This window comes from Diabrotica virgifera, chromosome 1 (genome assembly GCF_917563875.1).
Source record: "Diabrotica virgifera virgifera chromosome 1, PGI_DIABVI_V3a".
NCBI classification, from domain to species: Eukaryota; Metazoa; Arthropoda; class Insecta; order Coleoptera; family Chrysomelidae; genus Diabrotica; species Diabrotica virgifera.
Window position 1 is genome coordinate 275,032,070 of NC_065443.1, and position 16,307 is coordinate 275,048,376.

At 33.4% G+C, this 16,307-nt stretch overlaps 1 protein-coding gene across 1 annotated transcript; it reads left to right on the forward strand.

Annotated features, from left to right (window-relative positions):
- Positions 1-14,174: 14,174 nt before the first annotated feature.
- On the forward strand, positions 14,175-16,006 carry LOC114344222 (tenecin-1). Its single transcript, XM_028295068.2, has 2 exons — positions 14,175-14,528; positions 15,787-16,006. Exons 1-2 carry the CDS (start codon positions 14,393-14,395, stop codon positions 15,942-15,944), a joined length of 294 nt encoding a protein of 97 aa, XP_028150869.1. The 5' UTR covers positions 14,175-14,392; the 3' UTR covers positions 15,945-16,006.
- The last annotated feature ends 301 nt before the right edge of the window (positions 16,007-16,307 follow it).

The window sequence follows — 16,307 nt, forward strand, 5'->3', positions numbered from 1 at the left end:
AGAGAAAAAATTAAAATTTCTTATATTTTTCAAAAAAATATTATAACATTGATTTATGCAAATAATTATAATTATTGTTCTCGAAATTTTGCGGACATATTCTCGACGACGATCATCACCCAAAAGTTTTGCATATTGACCCCTGCCCGCCACCCCTTTGTTTTCCCACGCACCATAACGTCCCTAGAGATTTTGCTAAGTTACATTATGATTTACTTATTCCCAAATTTTGGTGCACTATCCCCATTACGAACGTCACAAAAACCTCTTATAATTTTTATATACACCCCTGCCCTTACCCCTTTGTTCCCCATACAGCGTTCCGCCCCTAGAGATTTTGATTAGTTACGTCATGACCTATTTATTCCCAAATATTAGTGCACTATCTCTATCACGAACGTCACAAAAAACCCTTTATAATTTATATATTCACTCCTGCCCCTACACCTTTGTCCCCAAAAACAACGTTTCGCCCCTGGGTATTTTACTTAGTTACGTCATGAACTACTTATTCCCAAATTTTGGTGCACTATCTCTATCAGGAACGTCAAAAAAAAAACCTTATAATTTATATATTCACCCCTGCCACCACTTCCCCACGTCTTGTCGGCCACGCAGCGTTCCGATCCTTGAGATTTTAATTAGTTACGTCATGACCCACTTATTCCCAAATTATGGTGCACTAAATTATGGTGCACTATCTCGATTATGGGCGTCAGAAAAAAAATAATAAAAACCGCGACTTTGACCCCTTATAACTACCTTCTTCCCCCTGTCTGGTTTCCGGCTCTGGGGATTTTACTTAGTTATGTCATGATCTACTTATTCCCAAATTTTGGTGCACCATCTCGATCAGGAACGTCACGAAAAACCCCTTATAATTTTTATATTCATCCCTGTCTCCACCACTTTGTCGGCAACGCAGCGTTCCGCCCCTGGAGATTTTAGTTAGTTACATCATGGCCTACTTATTCCCAAATTTTGGTGCACTCTCTCGATCATAAGCGTCAGAAAAAAAATAATAAAAACCGCGATTTTTGACCCCTTATAACTACCCTCGTCCCCCACTCTGAGTTCCAGCTTTGGGGATTTTACTTAGCTAGGTCATGGTCTACTTATTCCCAAATTTTGGTGCACTATCTCTATCAGGAACGTCACAAAAAACCTCTTTAAATTTTTATATTCACCCCTGTCCCCACCCCTTTATCGGCCACGCAGCGTTCCGCCCCTGCGGTTTTAATTCGTTACGTCATGGTCTACTTATTCTCAAATTTTGGTGCACTATCTCGATCATCAGCGTCACAAAAAAAATAATAACAACCGCGATTTTAATCCCTTATAACTATCCTCGTCCCCCAATCTGGTTTCCGGCTCTGGGGATTTTACTTAGTTATGTCATGGTCTACTTGTTCCCAAATTTTGGTGCACTATCTCGATCAGGAACGTCACAAAAAACCCAACTATAATTTTTATATTTACCCCTTCCCCACCTCTTTGTCGGCCACGCAGCCTTCCGCCCCTGGAGATTTTAATTAGTTACGTCATGACCTATTTATTCCCAAACTTTGGTGCACTATCTCTATCAAGAGCGTCACAAAAAAAATAATAAAAACCGCGAATTTGACCCCTTATTCCATGTCTTGATACGACGTAGATTATGAATGCTTTTTGATAGTGTATTCGTCTCTTGTTTAGGAATGGGTGCAATTTCAAGCCATTTTCTAAAATAATCCATTGAGACCAATAAGTACTCGTTTCTTCTCTCTGTCATCGAGAATCGAGAAGTTAACCGAGAATATCCACTGCAAGTAGTTTAAAAGGCTCTCTGAAAATATATTCTGCCAACTTCTTATTCTAGCGCCTTTTGTACCGTTACATAAATCTCATTTCTTACAACAATCTTCTACACTACATCTCGGCGGAAATTGATCCAGTAAACTCGGTCTTGAAGTCTGGCTAGTGTTTTTTGACTCCAAAATGTCATCTAGAAAGGCTGCTATAAAGTTCGTGCAACATCATTTTAATTTGTGATTTTGGCAGTACCACTTGTTGAGCTAGATGTACTCTATCCGGAATTTCCCACTTCCCATATAATAGACCGCTGGAAAGATACAGAGATTCACATTGCGCCCAGCACGTCGTTTTAGTTCCACTGTATTTGGTTATTTCCTGCCAAATAAGTCTTCTGTTCTTCATTTTTAGGTAATTCTCGTATGACTTTTTAGTAGTCCATTCTTTCACGGTTTTTGCTCTAAATTTTAAAGAACCGCTTGGATTGACATGAAATTTGGCATGCGTATAGCTTACATGTCAAAGAAAAAAAGTGATATTGTGCCGATGTGTGCATTTGCCCTGGGGGTGACTTTCACCCCCTTTTGGGGGTGAAAAAATATATGTCCAAAATAAGTCCGGAAATGGGTAAAATGACTAATTTTAGGTAACTTTTGTCCTATAGAGCTTTTTCGCCAAGTCAACACTTTTCGAGTTATTTGCGAGTGAATATGTTCATTTTTCAACAAAATAACCACGTTTTTAGACGGTTTTTCGCAAATAACTCAAAAAGTAAGTATTTTGTCGAAAAAAACGTTCTTAGTAAAAATATAGCCTATACAAATGTAAAAAATGGTTTACACGTTAGGTCTCTGGATCTCGTAAAACCAGAGTTATAGCCAATGAAAAATAGATTCACATTCACCAAATTTCAAATATAATATTTCGAAGTGAAATATCCAAAAAATTAAGCACTTTTTGGGGAAAACCCATTATAACTTTTTTAAAGTGTTTAAAAAGAGATTTATTTCTCTTTTTACAAAAAGTTTTTAGCATTAAATTTAAGCAAGTTACGCTCAAAATAAAGTTGGTCCCTTTTGTTTTTGCAAAAAAAAATCGGGAAGACCACCCCCTAATTAGCAGCTTAAATGAAATTAATCGTTACCGCTCTACAAATTATTTTACTTATGTTGTGTTTATATGATCTGTAAGTTTCATCGATTTTAAGTGCTTATTTTTGAAAAAATTTGGTTTCCAAGTAAAATTTTTAAAAACTTAAATTTTCAAAAATATGTTTTTTTCAAAATAACTTAAAAATTGTTAGAGATACCAAAAATCTCGAAACACAAAAAAGTCAAATTTGCTTTTCTGAATATCATGTATTTTTTTGTTTTTCTCCTAGATAAAAATTGATAAAGATTTGGTGTTTCTAAATTTGCATACATTTGTGATCAGTGACTCGTTCAACCCCTTTTAACTAGAGCGCTTTTAAAAATAAGGACTTTGAACCGATAAAACTTACAGATCATATAAACAATATATACACGAGTCAAGAAACTTGTGAAGTCGTAACGATTAAGTTTATTTAAGATACTAATTAGGGGGTGAATTTCTCGATTTTTTTACCAAAACCAAAAGGGACTAACTTTATTTTGAGCGTAACTTGTTTAATTTTGACGCTAGAAAATTTTTTTATAAAACAAAAATGAAGATTTTTTTAAACACTTTAAATAAGTTAAAATGAGTTTTCCCCGAAATGTACTTAATTTTTGGTTATTTCACGTTAAAGTATTCCATTTGGAATATGACGAATATGAACCTATTTTTCATTAGCTATAAAGCTGCTTCTACTAGGTATAGAGACGTGATATATACACCATTTTTTTAAATTTTTTACAGGCTATATTTTTGATAAGAATGTTTTTTCGACAAAATACTTACTATTTGAGTTATTTGCGAAAACCGTCTAAAGGCGTGGTTATTTTGTTGAAAAAATGAACATATTCACTGCCAAATAACTCGAAAAGTATTGACTTAGTGAAAAAACTCTATAGAACAAAAGTTACTTAAAATTAGCCAGTTTATCCATTTCCTGACTTTCTTTGGACGAATATTTTTTCACCATTAAGAGGGGGTGAAAACCACCCCCAGGGCAAAATCACATATCGGCACAATATCACTTTTTTTCTTTGACTTGTTAGCTATGTGTATGCCAAATGTCATGTCAATCCAAGCGGTTCTTTAAAATTTAGAGGTTTTGCAATATTTTACCGTTAAAGAACGGACTATAGGTGTTATCCTCATATTTACTCTTTTTAAGATTTTACAGGCAAGTCTGATCAGATCATTCTTTTCCTCCCGTTTAACTGTGGTTATCAGCGGACTTCTTCTTTGGTTAGGTTTTATTTATGTCCCAAATAGGGGGTCGCATAGAAAGAATATCGGCATAGTTCTGGAGACGCCCATTTCAATATACTACGTCAAAGATATACAGGGTGTCTAGAAACTCTACCGACAAACGAAGACAGGAGATTCCTCAAATAATTTTAAGACAATTTAAACAAATTTATCTATTCCGAAAATGCTTCCTAAGGGAGCTAGAGCTCTTTGAAGATGGCGTCATGTAATTAGTTTTTCTTAAATATCTCCAGAACGCTTCTATTTAGAAAAGCGAAAATTGGTATACTTATTTACTTTCAAGCAATGAATCGATTCCATCCATTGCGAATTTCTAGTACCGGTCATAGGCGTCCGTTTTGGGTAGAGCAACGGTTATTTTATCGCCTAACTTTTTTTCTTTAATTTTTAAGCATTTTTGACCCTGAGTTGTTAAATTGTGAGCTATTCTAGTACTAAAAGTTACTCTTACTTTAAGTCGATAGGATACACTGTTTTCTAGAAAAATCGATTTGAAAATTTTTCGTTCCTTGAATTTCAAAAAAAAGTTTCAAAAAAAAATATTTAGAAATATGAAAACTGGTACATTTATTTATATTCCAGAGATTAATCTATTTCACTATTGGCGAATTTCTAGTACTGGTCATGGGCGTCCGTTTTGGGTAGGTCAACAGTTCTTTTATAGCATAACTTCATTGTCTTTCATTTTTAAGTATATTTGACACTAGACTATTCAATTATGAGATATTCGAGCATTAAAAGTTACTCTTGGTTTAAGTTGGTAAAATACATCGTTTTTTTCTAATTTTTTTTTTCAAATTCCCAAAACTAAAAACTTTTAAATCGATTTTTCTAGAAAAAGGTGTTTCCTACTGACTTAAAGTAAGAGCATCTCTTAGTACTAGAATATATCACAATTTAATAATCCAGTATCAATAATGCTTAAAAGTTGAAGACAAAAAAGTTATGCGATAAAATAACCGTTGCTCTACCCAAAACGGACGCCTTTGACCGGTACTAGAAATTCGCAATGGATGGAATCGATTCATTTCTGGAGAGTAAATATGTGTACAAATTTTCGGTTTTCTAAACAGAAGCGTTCTGAAGGTATTTAAGAAAAACTAATTACATTCAAAAAGCTCTAGCTCCTTTAGGAAGCATTTTCGGACTAGGTGAAGTGGATTAAATTGTCTTAAAATTATCTGAGGAATCTCCTGTCTTCGTTTGTCGGTAGAGTTTCTGGACACCCTGTATAATGTTTGAGTCTCTCTATTCAACAATCAATTTGTCCTTCTGGCTTTTCAAAATTCATTAGTAATCGCTATGGTTACGACAGTTCTAATTATATTTTTTTATAAAGGAAAGTCTGAAAATATTCTAGGACTTTTAGCAACAGCTAGGACATATTTTCTCCTAGCAGGTCTCGACAAGACTTTTTTCCATGTTTTATTCTAAAATATATTTTTGTTTAATTGTTAATGAGAAAAGTTCCTTGTGGGAAAGTAGGAGTTCGGGCTGCTAGTTCAGAGAAATAAGGAAAAAAATATCATGTTGGTGACACAACCCCCTACCGGCCAAAACCAAATATTTTGAGTAGTACGGACATCTGTAATAATAACCTATATGTTTCCTGCAGCCGATTTTGATGATATACATAGTTATAAACAAATGAAGATCAAAACACGGTAAATTTTCGCTTTTTTCGTCTATTACTAAAAAGTTAAGCACTTTAAGAACCTTCTTATTACACGGAATGCTGAGACATCTGGTGCTTAAATCATACCCTAAATTTCAAAGCAATCGGTCAAACAGTTTAAAACTTATTTAATTTGTTTATCCCAAAATAATTTTTTTTGCAACACTATAAGTCCGAAAATTATGAAGTTACAGTAATACTTTGGATAGTTCATGAAAGAAGATTCACTCTATTAATTTAATTATTACAAAAAAATGACAAAAAATAATTCTAAATATTGCAAAATTATTTTGCAAAAATATGCGAAAATCCATAAAAATGGGGGGCTAAATTCGTGCCTAATTGTCCTAGGACAATAATTGTTTTTCTTTCTAAATGTGTATAAAAATTCAGTCTTTCTAAATATGAAAAATTAATTTTTCTACAAGTAACGGTTAAAAAGTTTTTTTTGTTCTGATTCTGGCCTTGGTTTATAACCTTTAGCCAAAGTTAAAAAGTTATTCTAATTGTTTATGGGTAACCAAAAAATCAACATGTTTTTGCAAAATAATTTTTTTTTTTTTTTTTTTATTTACAATTTGCTTCAACCACAAGGGTTATTAGCAATGAACTGTATTTACATCAAATTACAAAATTTAGGTATATTAAATTTGGTTAATGAGTCCTATAGTACGTAAAAAATTAAGAGTCTTACATGAATTACTTTCACTTAAACAATCTTTAATTGTGGTTGGTAACTGTTGATGTTGCCGTTCTATAACGTAGAGGGGACAGTCTATTATTATATGTTGCACTGTTAGTTCACTATCACACACATAACACATCGGAGGGGCTTCCTTCTTTAATAAAAAGTCGTGGGTGATCTTCGTATGACCAAGTCGCAATCTGGACATGAGCACTTGGTCTCTTCTCTTTGTAGGATGTTTCGACGGTGATATACTTTGTTTGATTGTTCTTAATGTAGAGTTTGATTCGTTCCAATTTGTTTGCCATTTTGTCATGATCTTGTTTTTAAAATATTGCTTTAGATCAGTATGAACGCAAGTAGTTATGATGTCTGTTAAGGGATTCTCACTCGCATTTTTTGCTAATGTGTCAGCTTTATCATTTCCACTTATCTCGCAATGTGATGGTACCCAGAGGAACTGAACTAATCTTTGATTTTGTTGGCATATCAAGAGTTCCGCCTTAATTAAGAGGAGGATAGGATGTTTGGGGTATACCCGCCTCAAGGCCGTTAATGCACTTAGGGAATCGCTAATGATTATTGAGAATTTGATGTCATGTGTGTTAACAAACTTTAATGACTGGAGGATAGCAAAGAGTTCAGCTGAGAATATGGAGGTTTGGGGAGGGAGCTGGTAGGAACTGTTATAGTTATCTGTTGTGAAAGCCGCTCCTACTCCATTTGCAGATCTGGATGCATCGGTATAAATATGGATGTGATCATTAAAACCATTTAATATCTCTAATAATCTCTGATTGAAGATTTTTGCTGGTGTGTCACCTTTCTTGAATGCAGATAGGTTTGTATTACAAGCAGGGAGAGCAATTGTCCATGGTAATATGTGTTGGCTGACTTTAAAAGTATTGTAAGTGTGTGGAATTATTGTGTCTAAGCTCTGTAACGTTGCTCTCACTCGATGATAAAACGGAGGATCCAATCTTTTCCCACAATTAAATGTCGATGGAAATCTATCTGTAAATGTGTTTTTATAAACAGGTACATGTGGGTTAGTTGATACTCTTAAGGCATACATGAGGCTAAGGTATTCTCTCCTGAGTTGAAGGGATGGTTCGCCTGATTCAACATACATACATTCAACTGAGCTTGTGTAGTGTGCTCCCAGTGCAATTCTAATTGCTGAATTATGAACTGTGTCTAGCACTTTCAATAGTGAACCTTTGGCTGAGTTGTAGGCAACAGCAGCATAATCTAGTTTTGAACGAATTAGGGTTTTGTATACAGTCATAAGAGTTTGGAAATCGGCACCCCATTGTTTATGAGAGATACTTTTCATTAAGTTAAGGCCGTTTTGAACTGACAGACGGAGAGAGTGGATGTGGTGTTGCCAAGATAGTCGGCTATCCAGTTTTACTCCCAAGAAGTTGATCGATTCTGAATACTTTATTGGTAAATTTTTTAGGAAGAGTTTCGGTGGATTTACTTGTTTCTTTGGAGTTTTACTGAAGATCATTGCTTTCGTTTTAGTGGGTGAAAATTCTAGGCCAGTAGTATTCGACCAATTCTCTAGTTTGTAAATGGCTTGCTGTATATGGGTCGTCATTGTTGATATATTTTTACCACGACAGAATATAACAAGATCATCAGCAAATAGACGGGCTTTGACTAATGGGCTAAGTGACTTAGCGATGTCATTGATGGCAATAAGGAAAAGTGCAACACTAAGAGTAGACCCTTGAGGAATACCGTTTAATTGGATTTTAGAGTCTGAAAGAAAGTTGTCTATTCGAACTTTGAAGTTTCGCCTATATAAAAAATTATTAATAAACTTGATAATATTTCCTTTAATCGACCAACTTGACAGGATTCTTATGATATCTGATCTCCAGATTGTATCATATGCACGCGTTATATCAAAAAATACAGCCAGACATTCTTGACCACATCCAAATGACTCATGAATTACAGATTCAATATCCACTATGTTGTCTAATGTAGATCTGGACTTTCTAAATCCACTTTGTATAGGGCTAAGTAGCTGTCGATCTTCTAGGTACCACATTAGTCGGTTGCTTGCCATTTTTTCAAGTACTTTGCACATATTAGATGTTAGGGAGATTGGTCGGTAAGACTCTGGGTCCGATTTATTCTTGCCCTGTTTAAGAACTGGTACAATAATGGAATCGTACCAATCAATGGGGAAAACATTATTTGTCCAAATGAAATTATAAAGATCCAAAAGATATTGTTTTCCTTCCGTTGGCATAGCTTTTAAAAATGTCGTAGGGATGTTGTCAGGCCCTGGGCTAGTGTCTTTAACTTTGTTTAAAGTTTCTAACAGTTCATCCATCGTAAATATGGCATTTAGAGGTAAATTATTGTGGTCATCAAGATTTATACATGCATTATTAAATTTATTTTTATGGGCTAGGAAACTTGTAGATAGATTTTCGTCACTGCTATGTTGTTGGTATACGTTTGCTAGTACGGAGGCTATTTCTTGCTTAGTTGAATAAATATGGTTATGATGTTCTAGGTAATGAATGGTGTTAAATGATTTTTTCCCGTACATTCTGCTTATCATTTGCCAAACCTCAGAAGTCGGGGTAGATGAATTTAAAGATGATACATAATTTTTCCAGGCTTCTCTCTTACTCTTCTTTAAGGTGTATCTACAATACGCCCTTAATCTTTTGAATTCTAGCTGGTTATTTAAAGTTGGGTGCCTTCTTAATTTATAAAACGCCTTTTTTGACTCTTTAATTGCTGCTTCGCAGTGGGAATTCCACCACGGGACTGGAGCACGTTTTTTTGGAAATTTTGAATAACCTATGGACTCGTGAGCTATTGACGTTAAAAACTGTACGAGATGGAGTACTTTGGAGTTAATATCAATGTCTGTATCAAAGGGCTGAACCAACTGAGAAATTTTTTGTGAAATTAAAGAGGAATATAGAGACCAATCTGCATTTTTCAGACACCATTTATTGGATGGAATTGATGAGGAGATATGGTTATTGTTCGTAATTAGGATAGGAAAATGATCGCTTCCATGCAAATGGGATGTCACATCCCACGACAGAGTTGGTTGTAAGACAGGGTCACAGAGGGATAAATCTATTGGGGATCCATTGCCGGTGGAAATATTGAACCTTGTGATTCTTCCATCGTTAAGGATATTCATATTAGAATCTGTAACAATTTGTTCGATTTTACGTCCCAAGGAATCTGTTTTTTTACCTCCCCAAAGTATATTGTGGGCATTAAAATCGCCTAATACAATACGCGGTTCTGGAATTTGATTGAAGAGTTCAGTTATTTCTTTTATGGACGGGTCTAAGTTCGGAGGAAAATAAATATTACATATATTGACTTTGTGGGGGCCTCTTATAGATACTGCTGTTGCCTCCAACTCAGTTCTTAAACGTATTACTTCGGTATTAAATGAGTTATGGACATATATTACTACTCCCCCACTAGCATGGCTAGCAGTTATTCTGTTCTTATAGTACGGAGTATAGTTTCTTAAATTATGACAGTTATCTTCTTTGAAGTGGGTTTCTTGTAGGCATATTACAGATGGTTTAAACTTAGCTATAATTAATTTAAGTTCTTCTAAATGGGTGTAATACCCATTTAGGTTCCATTGCAGTATACAGTTGAATGTTGTATTAAATTTCAGCAGAGGCGTCGCTGCTGTATTCACTGTGATCAGTAGAGAAAGCGGATAATAATAGCTGTTTATTAATCTTAGTTTTTAATCTTGTACAGCGACTTTTCAGATACTTGGGAGTTAATGCTGGATGGATTTTAGTTAAAAAATTGAGTAGTCCTTCGATATCTTCTGTATACGTTTTTGCAATGCTGAGAGGATCTGCAGAGCCGTATGCATTTTCAAAGAAATCAATTAGTTCTTCCTGGGTTAAATATCCGTTGTCAGAATTATCTTGGAAAAAAGAACTAGTGCATTTAATAAGATCTTCTGCTAAAGTCTTATTATCTTCAGGAATAGTTTTTGCTTTCTTAGATTTACGCAGAGGTTCTTTAAATGGGTTCTGGTCTACTGATGTTGAAGGAGACGTTATTTCTGACACCGCTCGTTTAGACGATTGAGTGTCAGAGGGTGTAGGAGGTTGATTTTGGCTGTGATTATTCATTTCAACATTATCTGGCTGGATAGGTGTTTGAATGGGATTTGAATCAAATAGAGAAGTATTGGTTGTTTCTTTTGATTGTGGACTGGTGGATTGTTGCGAAGATTGTGAAGGATGGATAGTTGGCTGAGCATCTGTTATGATAGGGTGGCAATTTTGGATATAATTTGGTTGAGCAGTAGGTGATGAATTTTCGATAGATGCTTGAGTGTTTGTATTTTTTTTGCACTGAGAGGCTAGATGACCTTGTTCTTTACAAATGTAACAAGACTGTTTTTCAAGTGAAAAATAAATTCGATAATTGATTTGTTCATAGTTAATTAATATAGACTCAGGAATATTTTCCAGATTTTTAGGAGAAATGTAAGTATAGCGTCGGAAACTCAAGATATGCTTAAATAAAGAGTTAGTTGTACCTATTCTTAGAAAATCCAATGGAGTTATTTGATGAATTGCAAAATTTTGTAGTTGAGTCTCTATAATACTGTGAGGTATTGATGGGGGGACATTAGAAATTATCAGTTTTTCGCTTGGTGTGACTAACTTCCTGGCTTGGATACGTTCCTGATTGATTACTATTGTTCCATTATCTGTTCTTAAAAATTCGGTGACTGTTTCTTCAGTAGTAAAATATACGCAAATACGATCGTTTACAATCCTGGAAATGGCGAGAATTTTATTGGGATCGACTTTAGTTGCTATGGCATTTAAATAATCTTCAATTTTTGTATTTGGAAGTGAATTGAATAAAATGGCTTGGTTTTTGCTTGCGAATTTTTTGTTAGGTTGAGTCAGAGCGGTTGAATATAATTTTGATTGATTGGATGGATTAATGACATCTTGAGAATTTTGAAGTTCAGAAGATCTCTCCTCTGAAATTTCCTGCATATTGGGCCTATGTTGCCTGATTACGGCCCTTGTGCTTGGACAGGTTCATTAGTAATTAAGCTACTTAATTACCTCGTTACTGGTATTTATAACCGTTGTTTACTGTTTGTTGATTAAAAAATAGTAATAAAGATGATCTAACTTACAGTTTGATCCCAAAATCGGATTAAGCACTATATAATACACTATTATACCAACTTTGATAATTTTCTAACAAGTAAAACCACCTTAATTTTGATAAAAAACTAAGAGCTAATCGGAAACACTGTTTACTAGTTAAGAAACCAGTTTCGAATCCGCAAAATAATTTTACACTGTTTAAAATTACGTTTTGTTATTTCGCCGGTCAAGAATAAGAATGATTTTGTTGGAAAAACACGCATTTTCCGGGCAACATTTTCGTCGAAGTAAATCAGGAAAACACGTCTCTATGCAGAATTTTATTACGGTGAATTTTTATTTGGATGTTTTTGGTATAAAGTTAAAATGTTTGGAGTTATAGGGCAAAAATTAAAAAAAAAGTTTTTCGGGTGCCATTTTGCTTATAAAAAAAGTAGCACACTATCTGAGGATTTTGCATACTTATATTATTAATATGTACAATCATAAGATTCGATTCCAGCAATAAAATTGCATTTAAACAAATTTGCATATTCATTTGTAAAGTATCAACAGAAAAAATAATATTTATGATAAAAGGGACTCAAAAATGTTATTATATGGCATTATAAGAAGTTATTTTGATTCAAAACAAGTTTTTTTATCAAATTCTATAGTGTACAAAACGTTAAAATACCGTTTTTTTAATTTTCCTCCATTCCCAAAATAAATCATAATCGATTTGGCTGAAAATTTGCCCACAGATAGCCAAAACATAGGACTTTAAGTGGTTACAAGGATCTGAATTATATTAGAATACCCAAAAATTTCATGCAATAATATTAGACTAAAAAGTATATTAGTCCAGTCGGGATAGCTTTTGACCTTGTATGCTGAGCTGCCCAAAATTTTATTTTTCTAATCTTTAACCCTTAAATGCCCAAGAGTGGGTAAAAAATGTCCACCTAATGCGTATTCCCTTGTAACATATTTATTACGTATTAAAAAATTTTTCAAAAATTATTTATTGTTAAAAATACAGCCCTTTATCGAATGTTAATTTGGTTTTACCGATATTTTTGAAAATAAAAGTAATATCTTGAGTTAAATATGGGTGGGCATACAAAGTACACCCTTGGTAAAACTTGTTACTAAAGGTTTCTCTAAAATTTCTCGTTCGTAGGAACATAATCCATTTAATTATCGACGTATACTTACATTATCAACATAATTATCCACCAATGAGGAGGCTGAAAGGAAGAATGTAGAGAAAATCGACAAATCTGGAATATTGGCTTTTACTGGTATGTTAATTTTGATGTACATTGTAATTTTGTTGTAAGGTTTGTAAATTGTTTATATTAATATTTTAGAAGATGCTGTGTTTATTAAGCATAAGATTCTTAAGTTTAATCCATTTCCAACAACTCTCAATAAATATGTTAGCTATTTTCGCGGTGGACATTTTTTACCCACCCTTGGGCGTACATGGAACCTAAAAAAGGTTGGGCGTTTAAGGGTTAAGGAGGTCAATAGTAGCCTAAATTTAAAATCGCTACTGAATTCTCCCGTTACGTTATCCGCCATCTTGATTTTAAAGGAGAACCGTTTTTGCTCAATACCTCGGCCATTTTTAACTTTTCGACAAAAATGTTAGGAACTGAAAATGTTCCAAATAAATCGTATTTACAATTATTTAAATTTTCTTTTTAAAAATTTTTGTCGTGAGGTCGATGTTTTCCGAGTTAATTGTACTTACATTAGAGGCCTATATTTTTGACTATGATATTGCATGTAACTTTTTTGGTATTATAATATAATTCAAATCCTTCTAACCATTTAAAGTCCTATGTTTTGGCTATCTGTGGGCAAATTTTCAGCCAAATCGATTATGACTTATTTTGGGAATGGAGGAAAATGTAAAAAACGGTATATTAACGTTTTCTACACTATGAAATTTGATCAAAAACTTGTTTTGAATCAAAATAACTTGTTATAATGCCATACAATGACATTTTTTTGAGTCTCTGCTATTAAAATATTATGTTTTCCATTGATACTTTACGATAAAAAATGCAAATTTGTTTAAATAAATACCAAATCACTGTAAAATCGCTTAAAATAACATTTTCACACAAAAAAAGAAGAAATGTTTATTTAAATATTACATATTTATACTTAAATGTTTTATTTCTACATCCGGCAGATGCTAGATACCAATTTTTAGACAAATCGGACATCCAAAAGATTTTTTGATCCAAAATTGAGTGATTTGGAATGAAATCACCCTGTACAATGCCCTGTATAACAGTTATTGCCAAAATGAACAAGGTAAATCCCAATCTCCAATAGCTAGTTCACTTTTACGTGATTGTGATGCAATTCACTTCTTGGAAGTTTTGTATTTATTATCGCCATAAACTGTTCCAAATGCAATTTAATGCAATGCAACGCGCTTTATGTTTTTAGTCAATGTTTGAGGTCGTTATTATTTTCCAATCGTTTGTTATCGATATGTATTGATTCATTACCATCTGGAAATGGTAATTCACTGCGTAAAGATAAAAAGTAAATCCCCTTTGCCTTTTGTTGTATTTCTTTGCAAAAAGGTATATAAAGAACGATCCTCGTTGTCCTGGCATCAGTCTTTAAGACAAGCATCTAATACAACTAAAATTAAAAAAAAATATTAAGAGAGACACAATGAAGTGTGCAATTTTTGCTATTTTCGTGTTAGCAATTGTTGCTGGTATTAATTCTTCTCCAATTGACCAGGAAGAGCCAAAAGTTATTCCACCGGATGTATTTATTCCAGAAGATTATAATCCAGAACAGAAAGGTATATACTTTGTACTTATGAGACATACATTTTTTTGTTCTTTATGTAATATTGAATTTATAGTATCTTATTAACCATTTCAGATTAGTATCTTTGCATTCTACAAATTATTTCATGCCTTAGCTAATTACGTCATCCGAATATTTCTAAATTTTTATAAAATCCTCTTTTTCTTTTAATTTTGTTTATCTTCAGAAATGATTTTTGATCTATATATTTTTATATCGTCTTTAGCCTTTGCATTCATATGTTTAATGTGCAGAGAAATGATTTCTTCGATAAATGTATTCTTTATAATACAAAAATATGTTCCTTCTTATTCTTCTTCTTCATGTTCTTTATTTTTGAAGAACATTGGCCATCACGGCCCATTTTCCACTCTGTTGTTTTAAATTTTTCAACCAGGATATCGACGGCGGAGGGGCAGGACGTCGTAACTGACAAATTTGCATAAAATAAGTTATTTTGGTTTTCGCTTTAGAATAAGTGTAGCTGCACCACTTAACCAGCAGTTTAAGTTGGAAAAATTTCAAGAAGGCTTTAAATTACAGAAAACAGTACTGCTAAACATAATAAGATACGCCCTAAATGAAAAATGATTCGGTTTTTTTGGTCTCCTGTAAAATCATTATTTTGCACTTACGAGTTCCTGCTTTTCCGCCGTCGATAAGCGTCTTCTCGCCGGTCCGTAATATCTTCCCCTTTTCCGTGTAAAACCAATCGCATTAACTTATGTTATTCATTTCTTACTATGTAACCAACGTAGTAACATGTTTTCTTTCCTTCATTGTGTTGAGTATTTCTTTTTTTTTGTTATTAACACGTTTCCGTGCTTGTTTTGTTTGTTTTTTTTTGCTTTATTTAACTCCATATAAAAGTTCTAAATTCTGTTCTCAGTTTTCCATTGCATAATAATTTTTCATTTTCTTAAAATCGCTAGTGACCATCTCAACTCTCCTTTAACGTAGATTGTTTCGTATTCAATCTTGTTATTTCTGACAACTACGAATTTTATCTAGGTTATCTAAATCGGTATAATGTATCCTCTTTTAGATGTTTTTAATAAATTTTTTATTTTATTCTTATGATCTCTTTTCCTCAGTACATGGTTTCTCTTCTGGTAAAATCTTTCATATTATTTTAGGTTTCATATTATTATTTTCATTACACAGGAAACAATTTTCTTTCTTTGTACATAGTATATTTTTAATTTTAATATATCTAGGGGTATCCTTAAATAATGTGAGTTTATTTTTAGAGGAACACTCCAGAGTAAAGAGATTTACCTGCGACGTACTCAGCGTGGAAGCGAAAGGTGTCAAGCTAAATGATGCTGCATGCGCCATTCATTGCCTCACTCTTGGCAAAGCAGGAGGATGGTGCGACAACCATAAAGTGTGTAACTGCAGAAGATAAAATATAAATGTTTTATAAAAATATGTAATTTTCTTATAAATATGCAGAATATTTATGGATCACCTACGTCTCTTTTATTTAATATTGATTATCATTCTTATAATGATAAAATAAAGATCTATGCGATTTAAAAAGTAAGCCAATGGTAGTTCAATGAAAAAATTTTCCCTGGTTACCGTTCTACTAGATCCTTTGTATAACTTCACCAAATCTAAAACCATGGTTTTCCTAAGATTTATTTTCCGGCCTCCACCTGGTGCGTTTCCAGTATAGGCTGTTCAATAAATTTTGCGGTTCGACGAGAGAAAGACAATTTTATGGTTTGACATACACTTTATTATTCAGTACTTATAGTCTCCCTGA

What these genes read in the sequence shown, in the direction of transcription:
- LOC114344222 (XM_028295068.2), top strand. Translation starts at nt 14,393, where the DNA reads ATGAAGTGTGCAATTTTTGCTATTTTCGTGTTAGCAATTGTTGCTGGT. An exon ending in TTATAATCCAGAACAGAAAG is followed by an intron (nt 14,529 to 15,786) that starts GTATATACTTTG and finishes GTTTATTTTTAG; the next exon opens with AGGAACACTCCAGAGTAAAG.